At 33.5% G+C, this 23,802-nt stretch overlaps 1 protein-coding gene and 3 long non-coding RNA genes across 5 annotated transcripts; 3 read left to right on the top strand and 1 right to left on the bottom strand.

The window, feature by feature from the left end:
- The first annotated feature begins 5,457 nt into the window (after positions 1-5,457).
- Positions 5,458-7,565, top strand: LOC147476437 (uncharacterized). The gene is made up of 5 exons (XM_086585728.1): positions 5,458-5,478; positions 5,700-5,792; positions 6,191-6,301; positions 6,913-7,030; positions 7,128-7,565. The coding sequence occupies exons 1-5, from the start codon at positions 5,458-5,460 to the stop codon at positions 7,277-7,279; spliced, it is 495 nt and encodes a 164-aa protein (XP_086441854.1). The 3' UTR covers positions 7,280-7,565.
- Positions 7,566-7,674: 109 nt separating this feature from the next.
- Positions 7,675-10,899, top strand: LOC147476436 (uncharacterized). Its single transcript, XR_015207571.1, has 4 exons — positions 7,675-7,874; positions 8,940-9,022; positions 10,356-10,413; positions 10,845-10,899. It is a non-coding gene; the product is annotated as an uncharacterized LOC147476436 (long non-coding RNA).
- A 3,127-nt stretch (positions 10,900-14,026) lies between these two features.
- LOC147476434 (uncharacterized) lies at positions 14,027-22,972 on the top strand. Of its 2 annotated transcripts, none has more exons than XR_015207573.1 (2): positions 14,027-14,143; positions 22,587-22,972. It is a non-coding gene; the product is annotated as an uncharacterized LOC147476434 (long non-coding RNA). The 2 variants fall into 2 exon arrangements; XR_015207572.1 differs by lacking the exon at positions 22,587-22,972 and adding an exon at positions 22,234-22,557.
- On the bottom strand, positions 21,617-22,313 carry LOC147476435 (uncharacterized). The gene is made up of 2 exons (XR_015207574.1): positions 22,196-22,313; positions 21,617-21,768 (listed from the first exon to the last, which is right to left on the bottom strand). It is a non-coding gene; the product is annotated as an uncharacterized LOC147476435 (long non-coding RNA).
- Positions 22,973-23,802: the final 830 nt, after the last annotated feature.

Raw genomic sequence — 23,802 nt, 5'->3', positions numbered from 1 at the left:
CTGTTCGTGTTATATATATAAGAATAGAACACGAAAAACTTGACAACTCAAGTTCAAATCAAACCGTGGAAATCCCGAATTTCGTCGAAGCCAAGCGCAAGGCAAAGTCGAAGCTCCAAAGAAGATAGCTGGTCGCGTGCTTCTTTGAAGCGTGAGCGGCTACAATGTATAAACGAAAGTCCAAGAAGATAGCTGGTCGCTTTTTTGGCGCTTCGCGTTTTCTCGGAATTTTTCCAAAACCTCAAACGGCAACCACAAGATGAATCAAACAAGGGTGGGTGGGTGAAATGGGACTTAAAATTACTAATTCTATTATGAAAACAATGCTAAAGTGCAACTAAGATGGCAATATTTGATAATATAAAATGACTAGTTTTACCTACTGAGATAAATCGATGAAACTTACCAACGCAAGTAAAACTAAACTTGATCTAATCGTACGTTTTATCAAAGATTTATTCTACTCTCAATCCTATGAGATATAGTGGAGTAGATTAAGTTCGCTCCACTCCTAGTGCTCTAGCACGGATGTTTTCTAATCTAACTAGTCGCTTTTAAGTCTATGAGAGTTTTACGAAGGGAATTATACTACGATGCAACTACCCACAAGATGCAACTAGTCGGTTATCGTAATACTAAGGGGAATGCTACGCTGATTCTATTATAAGGAGTTAGAGGGGATTGATTCCACCATAACTCAACTTAATCCACTAACGACGAATCGTCAGAATCCGAATTGAATCGCTTCGAACAATTGGTTATTCCTAATCCCTAATTATACATGCCATTTCTACCAATTCATAACTAGCATGTGAACAATTAAACCCATTCTCATGGTGAACTAATCATTTCTAGAGTGGAATAGAAAATACGACGATTCTATTCTAATAATAATCGAATCAAGCTTTCATCAAGGCTTCACAACCCCCTCTAATGGAGGTTTAGCCTTGAATCATTCCAATCATTTCCATTTATATTAAAACTAAACATAATATAAAGCATTGAAATTTATTTAATTAAACAATAATGAAATCTAATTTAATGACTAAATTGAACTAAGGACATGAATTGAAATTAGATCTAGAATTGAATTGACAAAATCGAAAATGGATAACGAATACTACTTTATTGATCTAATCAAATGAAGAACAAAACTCAAAGGTTTAATCTAATAAGGGATTTGAAACTAATTAAAGAAAACAATTAAATCTAGATCTAGAAGCTATTTTAATGGCTACTTTCTATTCTAAGCTATGAACCCTAATTCTCTACTAATTAATCTACCATTAACAAAGACTTAAGCTTTTGTTCTTATACATTCAGATCCAAAATTCGTGCATGGGCTTGGAGCGGGGTTTGGGCCGAGAATCGTGCCCAAAACCCAATTCTTTCAAATTCAAAAGGCCTCTTCAGCTGCAGTTGACTTCCACAGACTTTTTGTCCACTTCTGCTCCTCTGATTGGGTCAAGGCTTGGACCATTACAAAGCTCTTTCCGAGCCGGTCGTTTTGACATAAGGTATGCCCAATTCAGGTCCGAGTCCAAAGATACGGCTTTTCGAAGTTCTACTTTTTTGCCTCAGATCTCGCTAAAGTGGTACATTTCTCGCACATAATGGACTTTGAAGCCCTAAAATGCATAAAAACGCGTAATCAGTGTTAACTCTTACTTATTATTCACATAATTGGTCTAACAGTATGATTATTAAGGGGTTAAAACTACAGTTTTGGGCTCTTATCACCCAACGTCTATCTCTCCATCTATTTAGGTAAACTTTCAACCAGGATTTCTTTAACTTTTTTCTTTGTATATCCAACTTAAGGTTTACACATTTAATACAAAAGTTTGTACACACCAACATATATGGCCTAGTTTCTTTCTACCATTTTCTTTTTTGTGACCAATGTTTATTGTGGTCTAAGTTTTAGCTTCTAAACTGTTGAATTTCAGTCCCTCTTGGTGCCTATTCTTCTTTTGGGAAGATATGAAAGGAAGGAGTGCACTTACGGCAACAATTATTTGAAGAGGCAAGTGTTTTTGAATAGGCACGCGCTCTTCTCTTGTCTTGGTCCTACTTGTTTATCTGAAGAGCAATGCTTAGATTTGTAGTGCTTGTAGGTTGTCTTGCCATGGTGAAAAGGTATACTCCATTTTTCCATTTTATCAAAGTTGTGTACATGTTACAACGGGTTCTTAATTATTATGTTTTGGATATTGAGTTTGTAAATGAGAACTGTGTAACCACTAGTCCACCCCACCCTTTAAAACTTGGTTAAAATTTGCATTTGTTTTATGTAAAACCCTAAACCTTGTAGTAATAGGGCTTTGTGTTTGGCTTCTTGTTTTATAACCCAAGACCCTTATACTTAAACCCATTTTGGAGAAAGCCCATGGGGAGGCTCTAAAAACAAAAGAAAGGAAAGAGAAAAATAGCACGTACCTATCTTGATTCTCGACTTTGACCTCATCTCGATCTCTTTTTCTCCAATGTCTTCACAAGAGATGGATTAGGGTTTGTTGTGGGGGGAGAAGAGATAGATTAGGGTTGTTGTGGGGGGGAGAGAGATAGAGTAAGGGTTTTGGGCAAACAATATTTCGGGGAAAATGATTCAAGGACAGTGACTTTGATTTGGATGGGAAAATTGGGAGTTTTGCTAAAATGGAACATGTGAATCTCTATGGAACCATAAGAATGTGGAATTTTGCTTAGAGGACGATGTTAGTTTGGAAGCTAGTTTGCTTGGGGGAGTTTCTTTGCAATTTAAAGATAAGTGAATCTCCTCTCTTTCTCAATTCTAATTAAGATTCACTATTGATTCGAGTAGAAATCTATGTGTGTTATATTCTCTTTATTAAGTAAATTGGTGCATTATTGAAGGTGTGTTTGTTCATGTTATTGTCTACCTGAACAGTTACGTTAGGTCTGAAAGTTTGCTTAGTTGAATTGGTATTTTATGGCTAAACACTATTGGCTGTTGATTTACTTTTATGGTTCTGACCTCACATTGTTCTGATATGATTTGAATTATTTATCTGTAAATGAACGCTACAGTTCGGCTATGCAATATATTGTTTGTCGTAACGTTTGTTTGATAGATGTTGAACTGTTGAGTTCTAATATTGAACTATCAAGCTTTAAAGGAATAACTACGTATGGTTTGATCCCTGAAAGGGTACGTAGGAAGTCACCCAGCACAGCCGCTTCCATAGGTAGATAGGGTTTGTATATTTATAGTTTTCTTCTTATTCGAGGATCGGTTACTTGACTTAACTGGCATTGGTCGAGATGGTTAAGTAGTTGGTTTTACGAATCAGTATATCTTTTAGTAGTTGAATTTAGGATTGAGGTATGAGGTTTTATATTTGGTTTGGATGTATTCTTATTAAATTTTTAGGTTACGACAGGTTTTATATTTATGAAAGGTTGAAAATACAGAGGAGACTCTGTCGAAATTTTTCTATAAAAGTCACGTATCTTAGGTATATATTTGGAATATGTTTTGGTTTTGGGGTGTTACATTTTATCTAATAATGGGTCTTTTATTAACCAATGCTCATCTAGTCACCTTGCATTGCGGTCAATATAGCTAATGTGGAGTGTCTTTAGTAAAATAAGAATATCACATGCTGACTACCAGTGTTACATATTGCAGCTCTGATAGCTTTGACGTGCTATCAGTGGCTATATAGCACTAACTAATTGCCACCAACCTAGTATATTAAATTCAATTTTTAGTTTCAGTTTTCAGTTTCCATTCTATTCAAGCTTCAAATGCTTACGGAACGTGCAAAAAGGAAGGGATGGTTTGTGTTGGAATTGAGAGGGCTTTAATCTAGACGTTGGAGCGTCTCTCACGATGATCAAAGGTATCCTCTTTATGTTTTTATAACACATTAATGCAACACTCTCAGACTTTTTTGTTTGTACTCGCATACTTTGGTTCTGTTTATGCAAGTATATATATAATTACTTTGGACAATGTTAGCTAAGTCTTGCATCACATGGCACTTATATGTATTTTCTGTTAATACTAGTATTGTCATTCTGCCTGTGCCAATTGCCTTCAATAGATAAAGTCGTTTAAGTTCTCTCTTGTAGGATCATGATGCACTTCATACGAGACATAATGAGCGATCCTTCTCTTTTGCCATTGAAAGTAAATAAAATGCCCCCACATTTAACTTAATTTATGTTTGATATATTTGGCAAGTGTGATTTTAACTTTGTTTTTTTTCCTCTATTTTGCAAAATATTAACCTTGTTGTTTCTTATATTCTAGCTAAAAATTCTTAGCCATAAAACAGCCTTCACCGACAAGGAGATAAATGAAGTTCGAATGGATTTTGTTATGTTAATCCAAGAATGTATTATGAACTATTCTCAAGACGAAGATAAACCATAAGGCTGAAGACATATATGTGGGTGATCGACTTTGACAAGATTAGGTTATTTTTTCATTTGGATTTGGATTTGGATTTGGATTTTTAATTTTATATGAATTAGATTGGAAATGTGTTATTTACTTCATTACGTTTTACAATGAAGTACAAATATATATTGGTTATCTAATGGGATTGGAATGTTTTAATGAAATTAGCAATATATATGAGTGTTACTTGAAATTTAATGGATCATAATCAGATATATAGTTTATTGCAGGTCTCCAATTTTGGAGGGTTTTTATATATATTCACTTTTTTTTTTTTTTAATAATAAAATATATATATATATATATATCTTACTATATTAGAAAAATCTGGGGTTTGATGAATAGTGTTTTCACATACGTCACAGGGGCAATTTTGTTTTTTTGCTTTCTATTGTGGGGGTATTTTGGTATTTTCATAATTTTCTCTGCGTTTCTCAATTACTCTTCTCTCTCCGTGTACTCCCTAATCTCGCCATTTACGATTTCTTTCTCTCCTCAATACCAAAACAAAAATCAGGCTAGGGTTTTTAGTTACAAAAGTCACATATAATTATATGTTTTCATTAAGTTTAAAGGAAGGATTGACTTATATTGAATTTTGCCTTTAATGAGGTAAGCAATTTTATTTGGGTTTCTTCTCTTGAATTTTTTGGCATCTGGTTTCAATATTTGTAAAACCTAAATACTAATTTGGATAGTTGAAACAGTGAGTTAATCTATGATGGAATTGGCGAACTAATCTTTGTTGTTATATCTCTAATGCTTATGAACCTCCCATCAGGTATGATTGTTTCCGATTGGGTATTTTTATGGTTATGGTCTTTCAAAATGTTTGTTCTAATTGAATTTTGGGTGTGTGGTTTGATATAGATTAGTTCTTTGGATTTAATTTACAGGTTTTTGTTCTGCCTTTATTTTCCTGTTCATTGTTAGTTTTAATTAGAAAGTGGAATTGTTGGCTTGATGAGTGTCCCAGTAATGGGGATTGGGGATTGAACCTGAATATCCAACTTCAGTCCACAAAATCTATGTCGCAGCGTCGTGCTTGGGTATTGGTATTCAACTTACAAACATCCTCAAAGACGTCGTAGAAGAGTATGTAATGGCAAGGTATTTACAGTCTGGTGATCACTATAGTTGAGTTCCAATGATGTTTGTGGCTGGTATATTTATCACTACCGTTCTCGATTATTCCTATCTCTCTGTGCACAGTCTCCTTCATTGTCCTCAATAAAAAAGTAAGCTTATTATAGTTTTGATGATTTTGTAGGCACACTACGTGGGTAAGCTAGAGAATGGCCAAATCTTCGATAGCAGCTACAATCGTGGGAAACCCCTTACATTTCGTATTGGCGTTGGTGAGGTATGCACCCATTGATTGAAACTCTCATCGGGTTTCTTATTAATTTATCAATTTATTAAGTTATATCTCTGTACACAGTTAATTAGTACATAAACTGTATTACCCTAGAGCTTCATGATACCAATAATTTTCCAATATATAGTTAAAACTTAAAAATGCTTCCTCACTAATATATGTGAAGTGGAGAAGCTGAAAATTATTAGTTGCTCAAACTTAGGAGGTGCTAGCTAGATTCATTTTGTTGTTTTGATCAATTTGATTGTAATGCAATATATGTCCTGAAGTAGTTTATTCAGAATGTCTCCCCACACCAGTTATTGATTCATTTAATTGCATGTTGCCCTGCTTTTTTGATATATATATTCTTGAGTTCTGATGCAGTTGTATGATAAATACAGGTTTGGACTGGAACTAATGAAATTGATAACGAGTCTGATGTTGACACTGAGGATGAAAGAAATGTTGAAATTGGCCTCAAGAATATGAGCTCCTTGAATATGGGGGATCAAGTAGGTTGTCGTTCCATTATATTCAGTTGATAGAATTTTTGTAATTACAAGTTGACATGTTTGTTGATTAGCACCAAGCATTTGGTTTTTAACCTCTAGAGACTTGCTTCCTGAGTCTCTTAAAGACAAAGGTAGCTACTCCTCCTTGGACTTTCACAGTTTCCATGTCCCTCTTTGTTTTGCTTTAATCTCCTAATTTATGCCGATTCTCAAATTGTTTCCTACTTGAATTATAACGGCTAACTTAGGTTGATAGCACTCTTTATCTTTTGGGTTATATTGACATACCCCCCCACCAGTAGTTGCAATTATGATTACCCCCATAATAATTGAAATTAGGATTTCCCCAACTTGATAATCAATAGGAGTCAACTAACAGTTTCCGTCTTTATCGTCAAGGATCATGAATTGTCTTAAATACCCTTTTTCTGTGGAAATTACAAAATTAGCCATTAACACTGTTTAAAGCCCACGACTCAAAGCCATTGATACTGTTTAAAGCCCATGACCATGGAATGCTAACCCAGCAATCATCGCTGTCCAGACAGCAACATCTTTTTCCACAACTTCATCAAAAATCATGAGCCTTTTCAATGCTTCCACATTTGCAGTACATGTCTACTAGTGCAGACGCTAAAAATGCATCTATCTTTATATGGGCTCTTGCCAACCATCCATGTATCTCTCCCTTGGTACAAGACTCCAACTTCTGCAGCAGCACAAACGAAGGTAACAACTGTAACCTTATCAGGCTTAACATTCTCACCAATCATGCCTTTAAACAAATCCATAACTGCTGACCAATTCCTCCTTTGTGCATACCCAGCAATCAGAGAATTCCAAGAAACAAGATCCTTTTTAGGCATTTCATTAAAAAGAGAGCTCGCAGATTCCAAGTCTCCAATCTTGGCGTATCCAGAAATTATAGTGTTCCAGGAAATAACATCCTTCTCTCTTAAAGTGCCAAATATCCTTTGAGCAAGCTCCAGCTCTTCAGATTTGTCATACATATCCAATAGAGCATTAAGCAAAATCAAATTCTGCGCACCATATAATTCTCTTCGTGCAATCCATGCATGTATTGATTTACCAAGACGCTTATCACTCAGCCGCCCACAAGACATGAGAAGACCCACCATTGTAAACTCATCTGGATCAATGCCTGTGAATACCATTTCATGAAACAGTTGTAAAGCTTCTACAGAACATCCCTTCCTAGCATACCCAGAAATCAAGATATTGAATGAAACAACATCTTGTTGGGCCATCTTTGCCCATACTCAATACATTTGATGAGGGAGTTCTCACCTGATTTGAATCCTGATGGCATGATTGATTTGCGTGATAGTGATTTGGCGGATTTGAGAAAGGAAGAGGAGGGTGTGCTTATCTGGATATATGTGTAACTGGAGCATGGATTGGTAAATGGTAAATGATTGGGTCGTTGAAAAGGATAAAGCAGATATCATCATGTTGTAAATGAAAAGATTAGGAGTAAGCGTATGATAATTAAATAGGAGGATGGCCATGTCAATGTTTTCAGGATGTGAGATGGCAGAGAAGAAAAGTTCTGGTATGTTTCGTGTCTTTATCGGAATTGTTTTTGTATTCCGTGCGAGATGGTTATATTTTGGGCTTTGAGTCGTGGGCTTTAAACAGTGTCAATGGCTAATTTCGTAATTTCCACAGAAAAAGGGTATTTAGGACAATTCATGATTCTTGACCAAATAACCCGACGGAAAACTTTGGTTGACTCCTATTGACCATCAAGTTGGGGGAAATCCTAATTTCAATTATTATGGGGGTAATCCTAATTGCAACTACTGGTGGGGGGGTATGTCAATATAACCCTTATCTTTTTTCCTTTCTTTTAAGATCACATAATCAATACCTTATACATGATTAGAGCTTTTTTTTTTTTTTTTTTTTGTATCGTATTTTATCAATTTTCATATCTGCTGACTATATTTCCAATAGAAACTTTAGGAAGAAATTTATTGACTCCCACTCTTGTTCAAGTATCTTCACATGCGTAGATTGGTAGATACAATATTTAAGTTTATTTTTGAATTTGTGATGCTATATTTACTGCCATCCAACATGATTCTGGACAATTAAGTGTTACAGTGTTTTGCATTGTGTTACTGTGTAGCTATGTTTCCAATCGTGTTTATTCTATTAAAAATAACATTTATGTTCATCTCCTATTTCACTCTAAGATGTTGTTGGAATGACGATCCTTTCCCTTAGGCAGATTTAGTGCATTCCTAATATGTAAAATTAAGACTAGATACCATTTACCATTATGCCTAAACAAGTATACTATTGCTCATTAACCTATAAGCTTATTCAATTAAGTACTTGAGTCTACTGACGAAATAGAGTGAATCATTTTTAGTTATGAAGTTTCGAGGTTTCAATACATGGACGACATTGAGTGAATCATAATTGTAAATTACTTTTATAATTTGAAAGAACTTAGTAGTAGTTTAGATTCTTATATTTGTACTAACACTCATTCGTTGTAACCTAGCATCTTTATGTTTTTTTTTTTAAAACTTTTGTTTGTTTGTTTTCTTTTTGTTGAATATGTTCTCAAATTGTGGTTTTTTTATGTCAATATTTTTTTGATATTTAGATTGGTAGTTGAAGATATATTGGTTTCCCTGGATGTTATCTCACTATGCAAAGGCTCCAAGGTGCGAATTGCTTAATGATAAGGTAATTATTGATTTTTTTTCTTCTACCAAATGTGTGGTTTTAGGTGCATTTGAGGATTAGTCTTTCTTTTTCGGTGTTATTTATCAGTTTGACTGCTATATAATTTACTAGTGGACACTCCCCGTAGTCGATCTGTAGCAATTCTTAAGATCCTCTGCCCTATTTTTGGGGGTCTAATGACTCTCAAATAAGGCTCCTTCTATTTTTATCATCATCTCAAAAGCACTTTGCACGCCGCTATCTTTACATTTCTATTAGGCACATATAACTTTTACAGTGGGTTGACAACGAACATGAATGAGTCTGCTAATTACATAGAGTTGGAATTAGGAAAATTGTTTTTACACATAAGATACATGATATAGTTGGAGTCCATACTGATGTTCCAACACTTGATGTGGTAATAAATTCACACGTTAGTCCAACATAATTAAATGCTGCTTATTTCTTTGAATTTGGCATATTGTGTTTTTTAGGTCTGTGGCAATAATGTACGGTCAAAAGGAATAGCAAATTTTAGTGTCTAATTAATTAATTATGCTTTTCAACGAAGAACTTCACTGCAAGATCAGAGACATGTTCAGATCAAATATTTTGTTCTTTTGCATTTGTACATGTACATGACATTAAGCTTTCTTTTATGTGTTCTTTACCAACTACTTTGTATATTAACTACTTTGTATATGATATGATGCATCTGTAAATCTATATGTTGTTTTCTTTTTCTCATTTGGTTCACTAGATCTTTTTTTTTTAACTATTTGAAAGCTTTTCTATTTGTCAGCAAAAATGAGTTTATATATATACTAGCGTTATGCACATGTGATGCACGTAGTCATTTTAGAGGCTTATACATTAGTGAGAAATCCAACAGCTTTACGTATCTAATGGTATATATATATATATATATATATATATATATATCACGGTTTTACCCAAACCGTCATGACTAATGGTACCTTTTATGACCGTTAAAAAGGATGAATGCATAACAGTTTATTTAAAACCGTAAAAAATTATATGATTTGTTGTGACGGTTGTTGAGCAGTTGTTACCGTTTTTTTATGGGTTTATGACCGTTAAAAAGGATGAATGCATAACCATTTATTTAAAACCATCACAAATTATATGATTTGTTGTGACGGTTTTTTAGCAGTTGTTTTCGATTTTTATGGTAGAGAGAGGCTAGTCTGGAACAAATATTTGTGACGGTTTTGGAAAAAAAAAAAATAAGTGACCCCCCTCTCATCATAGTTTTGGAAAAAAAAAAAAATGACAAAAGACTTTTTGTGTCACTGTTTTTAACAATGATATAAAGCTTTTTTTCTTGTAGTGGGGCGATACTAAACTACATTAAACAATGGTCAATCGAAGAAGAACATCTACTTCTGGTAAGCAAAAGCACATGTTCTTATGTTTGAAATCTAAACTTATTCATTGCAACAATTACTTCCAAAAGATAATGCAAACGACTAGTCCCTTGCTTATTGAAATTTCACTTTCTTCTAGTCTTTCATGATGAATACATATGTTAATTCAAAAGCAAATGGATATAAGTATATTATCTATTATGTAGGTATCCACAAAACCTTTTCCATATAAATCTATTCCAGTAAGATAGATGTTTAACGTTCCATGTATGTTTATGGTTATTAGTGAATAGTAAACTATGTACGACGAAACCACATCTAGCTTCTCACTGACTGAGCATGTGAAAGGTTAAATAATTCAACCACCTGCACCTAAAAACACATTAATAAGGCAAATGTAATATCACTTTAACACTTGCTGACTGAGTCTAGTATCTTTGTGAACCTGGCAGGCATGGAGCAAGTTTCCCAATAGCACTGTGTTTAGTGTCATGGGAATGCCCACTAGCTTTCGAACCCGTCCTACGAACGGGTGCCGTTATATTAAATTATTCTAAAAAATATTTGAACTATGTAGATAGATCTATTTATGAGATATGAATATTACATTGGTCACTCATCCAAATTTCTTGCAACATGAAAACCATACTCCAAAAAATAATAATAATAACGCACTTTTATAAAAACCCTTCGAGTTCTTTTTGTTGTTTAATAATAGAAGTTTGATAAATTTTTTGTGAGAATGCCCAATGAGGCAAAATTCATATTGAATATACTTGAATAGCAAGTCATTCCTAATCATATACTTGTCGAGACATTTCCACTACACATAAAACAACGATGTTTTGAGTTTAGTTCAATGCATTAACATTTAATTTCTGATTTTCCATTAAATATTTTTTGAGATCAGTTCATTGCATTTGTATCCAGTTTTTTATTTTCTGTTAATTCATCTTTGAGGTTAGTTCAATGCAATTAAATTCAGTTTCTGATTTCCCCTTTTTTAATTTTTGTTAATTATTCTTTGAGGTTAGTTCCATGAATTTGCACTTAGTTTTGGATTAGCAAAATTTATATAAGGTTAGATTAATGCATTTGCATCCAGTTTTCTATTTAAGTTAATTATCATTTGAATTTAATTAGTTCAATGCATTTGCATCCAGCCTCGATTTTCCGTTAATTATTTTTAGGTTAGTTCAATACATTTGCATCTAGTTTTTGATTTCCGGTTAATTATTCTTTGATGTTAGTTTGATGCATTTAAATCCAGTTTTCGATTACACCTGAATGATTCTTTTGAGATTAGTTCCATGCATTGGCATCCTTTCCGATTTGTCGTTGATTATTCCTTGAAGTTAGTTCCATTCATTTGCATCAAATTTCCTGATTTCCCTTTAATTATTCTTTAAAATTAGTTCCTTGATTTGCATCTAGTTTTCAATTTTCCAAGTTAATTATTCTTTGAGGTTAGTTTGATGCGGTTGCATCCACTTTTCGATTTTCCATTAATTTTTCTTTGGGGTTAGTTTGATGCAGTTTCATGTTGTTTTCGACACTTATTCTTTGAGGTTAGTTTGATGCATTTGTATCCGGTTTAAGTTCTCGTTAATTATTCTTTGAGGTTTATTGAATGCATTTGCATCATTTAGATTATTGTCAATTATTCTTTTGAGGTTAATTAGTACAATGCATTTGTATCCAGTTCACGGTTTCCCGTTAATTATTCTTTGAGGTTAGTTCATTGCAATGTAACATCCAGTTTTCGATTTTCCCTTATTCTATGAGGTTAGTTCATTTTATGTTGCATCCACATCCAGAATTTAAATTACATTTGCATCCAGTTTTCAATTTCATCCCACTAATTATTTTTTTTGAGGTTAGCTTGCATTTGTATCAAGTTTTTGATTTCCCATTAATTATTCTTTGAGGCTAGTCGATGCATTTGTATCCGGTTTCGATTTTCTTATTAATTATTCTTTGAGGTTAGTTAGCTTTTGCATCCAATTTTCGATGTCATGTTAATTATTCTTTGGTTCAAAATACATTTGCAAACTTCTAATTTCAATGTTAATTATTCTTTGAGGTTAGTTAAATTCATTTGGATCCAGGTTTCCAATTTCAATTCTTTGAGGATAGTTTGATGCATTTGCATCCAATTTTTTTATTTCCGCTAATTATTTCTTTGAGGTTAGTTTATGCAAAATGCATATAGTTTTTGATTTCCGCTAATTATTCTTTGAATTAGTTCAATGCATTTTTATTCAATTTTTGATTTGTCGTTAACTTTTTTTTTTGGCGTTAGTTCAATACTTTCCAGTTTCAATTTTTCTACTAATTATTCTTTTTGAGGTTAGTTTGATGCATTTGCATTTATCAAATTTTCGATTTTCCCTAATTATTCTTTTTAGGTTAGTTCAATGCAATGTTGCATCCAATTTCCTAATTAGCGTTAACTATTATTTGAGGTTTCTTCAATGCATTTGCATCAAGTTTCCGATTAACATTAATATTCTTTGGCGACGGCTGGTTCAAATTTGCATCCAATTTTCCGATTTTGCATTAATAACTCTTTGAGATTAGTTCGATGCATTTACATCCAAAGATCGTCTCCTATTTCCATTACCCTTTAATTATTCTCTCGAGGTTAGTTCATTTGTTGCATCCATTTTCCCATTAATTATTCTTTTTCGAGGTTAGTTCATGCACTCACATCCATTTTCCATTACCCATTAATTTTTCTTTGAGGTTTGTTCAATGCAGTGTTGATGAGGATTAGGTGAATGAAAATAGTTACTTGAAAAATTTATTGATCAAGAATTGCTCATATAAAGAGAAGTTCAAAGCTTATACATGTAAAGTTTAAATTAAAGCTTTAGAACTTACTAACGTTCTTATGGAAATGACTAAAATATGTTGATAGTATATAGATAGTGACAACTAAAATAAATAACTTAACATTCTCCCTAGATGAGGAAGTAGACTGAGTTAATAAACAGTTAGGGTTGGTATATATATATTAAAATATATGGTTTGTCAAAAGTCACATTCAACCCTACATTACCTTCTCCCTTAACACTCCAAACTTTATGGTAAACACAAATCAAAAGAAAAAAAGACTTTTTGAAATCAACACATGACTTGGGGAGATAGAAAAAGAAGACTTTTGAAATCAAAGACAATAGTTGTAAATTGAAGAACTCGAGAATATGGGATACTTATAAGTTCAAGAATTGAGACTTTTAGTTCCTATTTAGTTTTTTTCTCGTAGCTTATTTCTCTAGCTTTTTTATCAGCAATTTTTTTCTCCTGATTTGAATAGAGTCTCTCCTGTAATCTTTATTATTCTTTGTTTGGATGTGTGTAGATTAGGAACATGAAACATAATTAATTAGGACTCTTGAAGAAGAGAGTCTCTCCTGTAATCCTTATTATTCTTTGTTTGGATGTGTATAGATTAGGAAACATGAAACATAATTAATTAGGACTCTTCAAAAGAGATTTAGTATACAAAAGAAACATAATTAATTGGGACTCTTACTTACTATATTTTTTCTCCTATTTTTTCTTAATCCCCTTGATTACGTGGACAGCCCCAATGAGCTTGAAAAGGGACTGCTATTATATATATATAAAGATTACTAGTTCTAAAGCCTCTTCAAGGGAACCAACTCACACAAAGAAGGTGACCATGCAACCATACTGCTCAATTACAAGCTCAACTTTAGAGATTAAGCTTGAGTGCTTGGGTTAGGTAATACTACATTGCCACCATCTAATTGTATATTAAGAAAAGTTAAAATGATGCAAACTATTGTGGTTGCCTAATTAAATAACAAATGTGATCAAGTTCATCATAGTGTCATACAAACGAAGAATACTGAAGTAGTAGTATTGTGGTAGTCAAAGTTGAGGTTCACCAAAAACTTTTAGAGATGGATTGATGGGAGTTTATGAAGGTGAGAAGATAGTAGTTCTTAAAGTTCATAACTTGTTTTTGAAAGAATGAAAACTTGTGTTGATACTTGACTAAAAAACTTGAATGGAAAAACTTGTATTGAAGAACAAATTTGGATTGAAACTTGAATAATAAACTTGAATGGAAACTTGTATTGAAGAACAACTTGGATTGAAACTTGAAGAACAAACTTGAATTGAAAAGTTGTATTGAAGAACAAAAGTAAATAAAGCAATAAAAACTTGAAAATATAAAGGACATGAAATTAAAATCTACACTACTCCTACATGACCATAGATTAAGTCTAGGTGCTCTCTCTCCTCCTACTTTTTGGCTTTTATATTACACTTTTTTCCAATGACTAAGTTGCCCTCTCCCTCTACATTCAAGACACCTCACTATGTTGCTTTTTGCTTTTTGCTTTTTCTCTATCTTCTTGAGCAAGCTAGGTTTTGAGCAAGTCTTCTTTTGTGATTCAAGATCATCCATCTCCAGTCTTCTAAGTTAAGGACATAACTTTCAATCCTCTAGTTTTTAGACCTTGACTTTGACTTTTTCATAGCATCTTGAGTCATCATAATAAGTATTAATAAATTTCATTTCGGCGCTAAAATGAATCTTTTATGATAAGTGGTCTGAAATGGCCTATAACTTGCAAAAGGCAGTAAAATTTATGAGTTGTCTGTTTATTATGAGTAAGAAGAGTTGTAATGCAGTAATATAAAGATAATAAAATGCACATTTTGGAGTTAATCAAATATCTTGTCGTAAGACAACTCAGTAATTGTTTCATAGGCCCAATCATCACCAAAAGTATATCCATATCACCAACAAATAAGTGATACCCAACTCCAAAACTACAAACAAATTTCACTATCTTCCAATTTTCTATCATTCAAAATATGATAAATAAAATATGAATTGATTATCAATCAATAGACATATGTAAAATAATTTAAAAGCTAGTATTTCTTTTTCAATGCTACAATGATTGATAAAAAGTGTAAAATTAGTGTTCTTCCACAAAATAGAATGGTTGTTAGAATTCCTCACCAAGTCAGCAGCTGAACAACACAATTTCTATAATGCCTTCTTCTCTAGTTTAATTAATAAGCCGATATTACCTCTCTCAATACCCACTGTTACTACACATTTATTAAGAAATTTCATTCAAGTTTATGAAATAGACCTATATTTAATAAAGCATGTAGTACTACTTAACAAAATTGAAATATAAATCAAATAAGAAAAATGATTGGTCTCACCTATAAACTAATTAGATGGAAAGTCAACGGAACTCGAATCTCAATTTGCTGCGAGAAAAATAGTCGAACATAAGTAGTGCAAAAAATATTTGGAAATGATGACATGATGTAGTTGTATTGCCTTCTACGCGTATACCAAATTCCATATAAAACACTAAACATGTGTCCATTATTATTATTACACTAACAATTGGAGAAATAAAAGTGCGAAATGTAAATTACGTAAACAACTATGTAAACGGGCACATATGAAATGTGTGTGTGTGTGTGTGTGTGTAGTAATTGTTTTTCTTAATCTAAATGTATCTCTAACCATATAGAAGGTTTCTACAAGAGAATAAAATCATATGTTTGTCCAATATCATTTTGGTTACTCTGGTACGTAAGATTTTCATTTTTATATCCTCAAGTTTTTTAAAACTATGAAGAGATTTTATAATATACTCGTACCCAAAAGCTGTGATTTTTAAAGCTAAGTTTGAAAACAAACCATAACAGGTGATCTTAGGCAACTTTCGTGTCAGCTCTTTATTGAACCCAATCCAGTCAGACTGTGGCTTCAGTTATGTATGTTGAGGGATTTACTGTGCAAGACGTAAGATGTCTTGTACAAAAAACATGGTGATATGGTCGACTCTTAGTAATACATAACTGATCCTTAAACCACTCTTAGAAGAATGGAGATTGCGTAATTCTAAGGGTTGTTCTGTGTGGAATCCATTACCTATGTTTTTGTTTTGTAGAAAATCACATAACTATTGTTGTATAGAGAATCTTCTATTATGGGAACGAGGAAAAACAACTATTTTGAAAAAGAAATGAAAAATAAAGAAAAAGAAATTTGTATATTTGCTCCATAGGATCACTTACTCAAACGACGAGTAAAAAGTATTTTACAAACAATATGCGAGATATACGTAGACAAAGGTTCCAACACTTACAACCACACACTCCAAGAGGAGGGTCCGGTTACCTTAAGGATGCACTCCCATGGAATGCATCAAAAAACATAATATGAATCTTTTATAGTCAGATATTCAAGACTATATGCGGGGTCATTTTAAATCAGATTCCTCAATATCATGCATAAGATGGATGATATGTTGTTAACTATATACTAATAGTCTAAACAATTGGGGATCTTTATAGAAAACCATATGAAAGCATATACCCCCAAACAGAATGAAATGATGTAGTTGGAGTGTAATATGCAGAATGATAAGAGAAAGCTTATGTAACCCATCATGGAACTTATGTAATAACCCGTCATGTTTGAGTTTTCCAAGAGAGTGTGAATGTGGTAGTAGTTGTTTTTCATGAAGCTCAGATGATTCAAAATAGGACATACCCGACTTCTCAACTATTGGAATGATAGACTCTTAAGTTTGTATGTTTGGCAAAGTCACTTTACTAGGAGGATTGAAAAAAATATGAAGTATTTCGGAGGTGATTGGTTCAAGTGCAAAATTGAGGTTTCTTTGAAATAAAGGAGAGACATATAGCTTGGTGATATTAGATGGGTGAATGGCAAGAGGTGTTAACTTGGGCGAATGGTGGTTGGGTGGTGGCTCTTCACATACTCTCAGGAACTCAAAAGACTCTTCATCTAGTTTGGGCGTATCCACATAATTATGGTTCATTTCAGAAATTATAAGGATGTCACAAATATGTTCCATTGTTAAGTCTGGAACGTCCAAAGTAAATTAAGATCCTCGTTCCACCATAGATTTGTTATCCTCTTTTTTGGGCACTTGATTTTCTTTTTCCTCTCTTTCTATATCTTCATAAATTTTCTCAATGTCATTGTCTAAGTTTGTTGAGTTAATTTCCAACACAGGTTCTTGAGTTTCTTCTGCCGGAGTTTTCTCATTTATGGGTGATAATGCATTAAGGCATGTGAGAGAAAATGTGACTTCAGGCATATAGTCATCGTCATAATAGCTGAAATTCTCACGATAGTCAGGTGGAGGTTGATGGGGATTTGATTGGTCATGAGGTCAGAGAGGGTATCATTTTAAATGGATTGGAGAAAACACAAGGTTTGTGTCATTTCCTGAATTGTTTTTTATTGTTCGGCCATTATTTGGTAGAGTTGGTATGTGATAGATGGTGGTGTGGAATATGAATTTGGAATGGACGACTGAGATAGGTATAGTGATGGATCGTTAATGAAACTGTAATCTAACTGACTAGGTAGAGATATGAATGGTGGTTGACTATTCGTGGTGGAATTCCATGAATTGTCGGAATGATTAGAAAACTCTTGAGTGTATGAGGCACTATGGAAATTTGAAAATTAAGGTTCGTAATCGTAAGGATTTCCCATAGTAGACTCGAATTCAGTATATGATAGACAATGAGATAACCAGTGATAAGGACTACGGAAAAAAGAACAAGGTTATAGGTTTGCATTGTACTTCCATGATAGTTGCAATGCATACTGATAAGGGTTTTTTAGACTTTGGTCCTACGCATAGTTGGTTTATTAGACTTTGGTACAGAAAAGCTTGAATATTAGACTTTAGTCCTAGTTCTGTTTGTTGACCATTAGTCAACTCAGTTAACTGATAGTCAACGTGGTCAATCTGCTTACATACGACTGAGTTGACTAACAGTCAACAAACAGAACTAGGACTAAAGCCTAATATTCAAGCTTTTCTGGACCAAAGTCTAATAAACCAACTATGCGTAGGACCAAAGTCTAAAAAACTCTATTGATAAGTCGTGAATGCTCAAACAAGGATGATGCACAAACAACAGAAATTCATTTTTTTAGATTTTTGAAAATATTTCCTTGGTCTATAAATTAGACTATGTCATGTTCAAACGAACAGTTGGCCGCGAAACTAGGTGGGATCTACTACACGACTCAAAAGAGTAGGCAATCACTTCACCAAGTGGTGTGCTACCAAGAAACTCACTCACGATGAATCTTGGGGAGGTGGAGTGAGGAAGGTAGTTGGTCCACCGGAATCTGGTAATTTATTACTTTAAGTTCTCGTGGTTATATTTTTGTTCTTTTCTGGAGGAGCGTGACTACTTTAGACTCTAGTTGATTGATTTTAATTTGTTTATTCGACTAGGCCTCAATTAACAAGCAACGTCAGGTTTATCTACATAGGGTAATGACCTCCCAATGGTTGTTATTTGGCTCAGGGTCAGCCTTATGCGTGAATTGAAAATACAGTGTGAAAATTTAACTCAAACAATCATATAAGCATGCTCATAACACTCAAGGTATCCTCTTACAGGGGCTTCGAGGATGTTTAGAGCTTACCTCTCAAGTCGTGCTTACACACTATTTGAGGTGAAAGCGACATTGGTTGGCGCGTGATATGAGGATCAGGCCCAACCGTTCGAGTGTTCCATATTTTATGTTACAAAAGCCTACTTAAAAAGAAAGCCCACAATCCGGGTTTTAATAATTATATAATTTTGCCTTCAAGGGCCCAAAACATAAAAGTAAAACTAATACTAATATACTAATTAATTAAGTAGAGCTAATCATAATTAGAGTGTTGATTACCAAGTTGATTCAAAGTATGCGCGCGTATATTTTCGTGTTTTTTTTATTATGATATTTATCAAAACAAAGTTCACTGATTTATACTACGCTATTACAAAATCCGGATCCATAGTTGAAATCACAAGATAAAGTAGATTAGACTGTCAAAAAATGGTGTTACTGTTGTTGGAGGTAGGTGGGCGGTCGGCGGCTGGTCAACGGGCGGTCGCCCTTCTAGTTCCGGTGAAGTTGTCCCAATTTTCATCAGCAGCTCCAGCTCCTCTCCAGCTATTTAACCACGTTCCTAGATTTGATTCAAAATAGATAAGTACTGAAAATAAATGAAATAAAATGATGAAAAAATTAAAAAAATAAGAAATGGAGATGGTAGAATGTTGTTTCCCTCCTTAGAGCTCAACCATGAATCTATTTCTTCCAATTCATGATGGCGGTGTCATTTGAAGTAGTAGTATTGTGGTAGTCAAAGTTGAGGTTCACCATAAATTTTTAGAGATGGATTGATGGGAGTTTATGAAGGTGAGAAGGTAATAGTTCTTAAAGTTCATAACTTGTTTTTGAAAGAATGAAAACTTGTATTGAAGAACAAAAGTAAATAAAGCAATAAAAACTTGAAACTGTAAAGGATTTGAAATTAAAATATACACTACTCCTACATGACCATAGATTAAGTCTAGGTGCTCTCTCTCCTCCTACTTTTGGTTTTTATATTGCACATTATTCCAATGACTGATTTGCCCTCTCCCTCCACAATCAAGACACCTCACTATGTTGCTTTTTGTTTTTTCTCTATCTTCTTAAGCAAGCTAGGTTTTGAGCAAGTCTTCTTTTGTGATAAGGCCATCCATCTCCAGTCTTCTGAGTTAAGGACTTGACTTTCAGCCCTTGACTTTTGACCTTTGACTTTGACTTTTTCAGTAATTTTTTATAGCTGCTTGAGTCTTCATAATAAGCGTTAATAAAGCTCCTTTTGGGGCTAAAATGCATCTTTTATGATAATTGGTTTGAAATGGCCTGTAACATGCAAAATGTAGTAAAAACTATGAGTTGTCTGTTTATTATGCGTAAGAAGGGTTGTAATGTAGTAATGTAAAGGTAATAAAACGCACATTTGGGAGCTGATCAATACATTGTCATAAGACAACTCAATAATTGTTTCATAGGCCCAATCATCACCAAAAGTATATCCATATCACCAACAAATAAGCAATACCCAACTCCAAAACTACAAACAAATTTCACTATCTTCCAAATTTCTATCATTCGTAATATGATAAATAAAATATGAACTGATTATCAATCAATAGACATATGTAGAAGAATTTAAAAGCTAGTATTTCTTCTTTGATGCTACAATGATTGATAAAAAGTGTAAAATTAGTGTTCTGCCACAAAATAGAATGATTGTTAGAATTTCTCACCAAGTCATCAATTAAACAACACAATTGCTATAATTCCTTCTTCTCTAGTTTAACTAAGTCGATATTATCTCTCTCAATACCCACTGTTACTGCACATTTATTAAGAAATTTCATTCAAGTTTCTGAAATAGACCTATATTTAATAAAGCACGTAGTACTATTCAACAAAATTAAAATATAAATCAAATAAGAAAAAGGACTGGTCTCACCTCTAAACTAATTAGATAGAAAGTCGACAGAACTTGAATCTCAATTTGCCGCGAGAAAAATAGTCGAACAACCACACCACACCACGTACTTACTCTAATTTAAGTATTTATTAGAATATTTAGGGGGGGGGGGGGACTTGACAAATTTTACTCTAATTTAAGTGCTTGCTATTAGAATATTTAGATGTGGGGTGTAGAAACTAAAGTGGATAGATGAGTAATTAGCAAATTTGGATTTCTCTTAACTATTTATTTGTATAAGCTATTAGCGTGAAAATATAATTATTTGATATTAAGATTGTATGCAATGATCACGTGCTTATAAATTTCCCATGGAATCGCATCTTAGGTCAAAAAACATTCACAAGTAAATAAAACTTAATTTGGGAGCCAAGTAGAATCACAGTTCATATATAAGGATAGATTGAAAAAGAAGTAATGTAAGCTTTTAATTCTAAAAGAACTACGAAAAGCTTTTGAATTGTTTATAATGAAAATCATGCCTCCTTAAAATATTTTACTAGCATCTAAAGGCTCTAACTCAAACATATTGTTTGCAAAATTTTGAGCAACTCAAGCATCTCCAAACTAAAGTGTATTCAAATGTGTTGCAAACCACCATTATATTTGTTTTAACTCTAACCCTTTTCATGCTACCTAATTAACGTAGCATCGAAGTAAAAGAATATATGTTCTACATTATGAAAAAAAAAATTACAAATTACAAATCCTATAAAGATAGTTCAATTAAGTTGAGCTAAAATAAAATTTATTTAATTGACAAAGAATGATTCACGTCACCTGAATGAAATCAACACTAGGAAAACTCTGAGAGAAGTGATGTACTCAAAGGAGCTGCACCACTTGAAAGTTGCTTCAAAGTTAGAAATTTCTTCATATTCAGTTCGGCCTATAAGTTCAATCTTCATATCGGAAATTGGACTTCTTAATCTACTTCGAAGTGCAAGTTGCTACAGAAAAGTACTCACTGGCAAAAGGAGACCTGAGATACCATATAAACTGCAAATTCTCAAGTTCATCAATAGAAACAATGGTTTCTATGATGCAAGCAAACAGCTACAACTAAGATTATTTTTCGAAGAGAAGTGCATGACATATATTGATAGTCTTAGTGTGTAATCCAAACCAATAGTGCTACAAATGTGAAGTTGTTGAGTCGTGAAAGATCACTATCACCAGAAAGAAAACAGTATCAGTGAGACATTATCACAAACACTTAGACCCCAATTCTATTGAACATAAACAATAACTATTACTAATTCAAAATAAAATAAGGGAACATATGAGGGATTTTTTTACTTCAAAATCACACAGAAAAAGAGTAATACTTGAGGAATTCGATGGTAATTAAACAACCACAAAATTAGCAATCAATAATAACTGTGAAAGAGCAGAGCAAAAAATCTCACCTGGAAACTCCTCACCAAGCCCCTAATGTTTAATGAAGTTGCAGAGAGGGTGTTCAACAAACATGGCCATTATAGAATTTGATGAAGGCAGATGATTTGAGAAGATTGATGAATTGAAGAAGACTAGAATCAAAAAATACGAAAAGAAAATTGCAAAATTGTTGTTGATTTTGTTGTTGTTCTTGTTGATTGATTGAAAGAGTAGTGTTGGGTGGATGATGAGGTTTTGACAAAGGGTTTTGCTTGTTTTTGGTTATTAACGTTTGGTAATTGTAACACGAATGGAGGAAGACGAAGATAACCTAGCTTGTTTTTAATTCATGAAAATAGATTATTTGATTTGAAAGAACAAAGTTTGCAGTGAGGTTGACAAAGGTTTTGTGAATTAAAGGTTCGAGAAATACGGCTTGGATGCTTGAGAGCAACTAAGAAAAACAGGTGTTAAATTCTAGTAGGATGAAAGGCCCAGACGTACAGGTGATCTCAACCTTCGAAACATGAGATGCATCTTACTTCCAAAAGAAATGAAATTGATGAGGATGAACTTACACGACACCAATTTATTTCCCAACTGTATACCAAATTGTAGTGGTTCACCGGTCTACGCACGTCAAGTATACGGGAACAAGTCACAATGATTTTCAAGTGGGATGGCAAAAAGAATATGGATGTCCTCATGTCCTACATTTAGCACTCCTGATTTGTCAATAAAATAAAATCATTTAGCACACCCAATGTCTAAATATTTAAAAATCTTCAATGGTTAATGTTTTATCACTATTGATTCTCAGTGATTTACAGTCTACACTCATCTTTTTTCTTTTACTGATGAGGCTTATTTACAACACATAAAATATTCAGGGAAGTAGGCACTTGTGATTCATGAAATATAATCAGTTTGAACTTAGCACTTGATGTATCAAAATCTTGGATTCTTGGTTGCTTAATATTGCATTTACAAAATTTCAATCTTATAAAGATTCTAGTCTTTGGATATCATGGATAAGGACAGAGCACATTAAAGGGCAATTTTTCATGACAATACCAACAACTAGAGAATAAGGACAGAGCACATTAAAGAGAAAAATTTCATGACAATGCCAACACCTAGAGACTGCTCATGTACATGGAGATGCATTTTGAAGCATAGGAAACATTTTATCAAACTTCTAAAATACATCATTGCAAATGGTGAGCATACTCTATTATGGCACGACCCATGGTACTTTCAGGGCCGGCCATGCGTTTGAATGGGCCCAATGCAAGGTTCACATAATGAGGCCTTCATTTCCTTTTATTTTCAAAGAATGAGCTTTTTATGTGGTTTTAACACTATAGTGGGTTTTTTTTAGCTTAATGGGGCCTTTTGTTTTGGTTTATATTGGGGGCCATATGCAAGGCCTTAGACGACATTGGCCCTGGGTACTTTGCTGGCTCACTACTCCACTTGCAAGAGAAGTAAACAATCACTTATCACTTCCACTTGATGCAAAGGTAAACTCACTACAAATGGAGTATGGAATCAACTAGTTCACATCTTACCAGAAGGAGAAGTTAAGCATCAAATACTAGCTACTAAAATCAACAGACAATGGGTTTAATCTCCC

This window comes from Coptis chinensis, chromosome 9 (genome assembly GCF_015680905.1).
Source record: "Coptis chinensis isolate HL-2020 chromosome 9, ASM1568090v1, whole genome shotgun sequence".
NCBI classification, from domain to species: Eukaryota; Viridiplantae; Streptophyta; class Magnoliopsida; order Ranunculales; family Ranunculaceae; genus Coptis; species Coptis chinensis.
This window is presented reverse-complemented; position numbering and strand designations above follow the sequence as displayed.

Excerpts from the sequence above, each read along its gene's own strand:
- LOC147476437 (XM_086585728.1), top strand. The coding sequence starts at position 5,458 with ATGTCGCAGCGTCGTGCTTGG. Across the intron at positions 6,302-6,912 it reads CCTTGAATATGGGGGATCAA|TACATGTCTACTAGTGCAGA; the intron begins GTAGGTTGTCGT and ends CCACATTTGCAG. Across the intron at positions 7,031-7,127 it reads CTGCAGCAGCACAAACGAAG|CAATCAGAGAATTCCAAGAA; the intron begins GTAACAACTGTA and ends GTGCATACCCAG.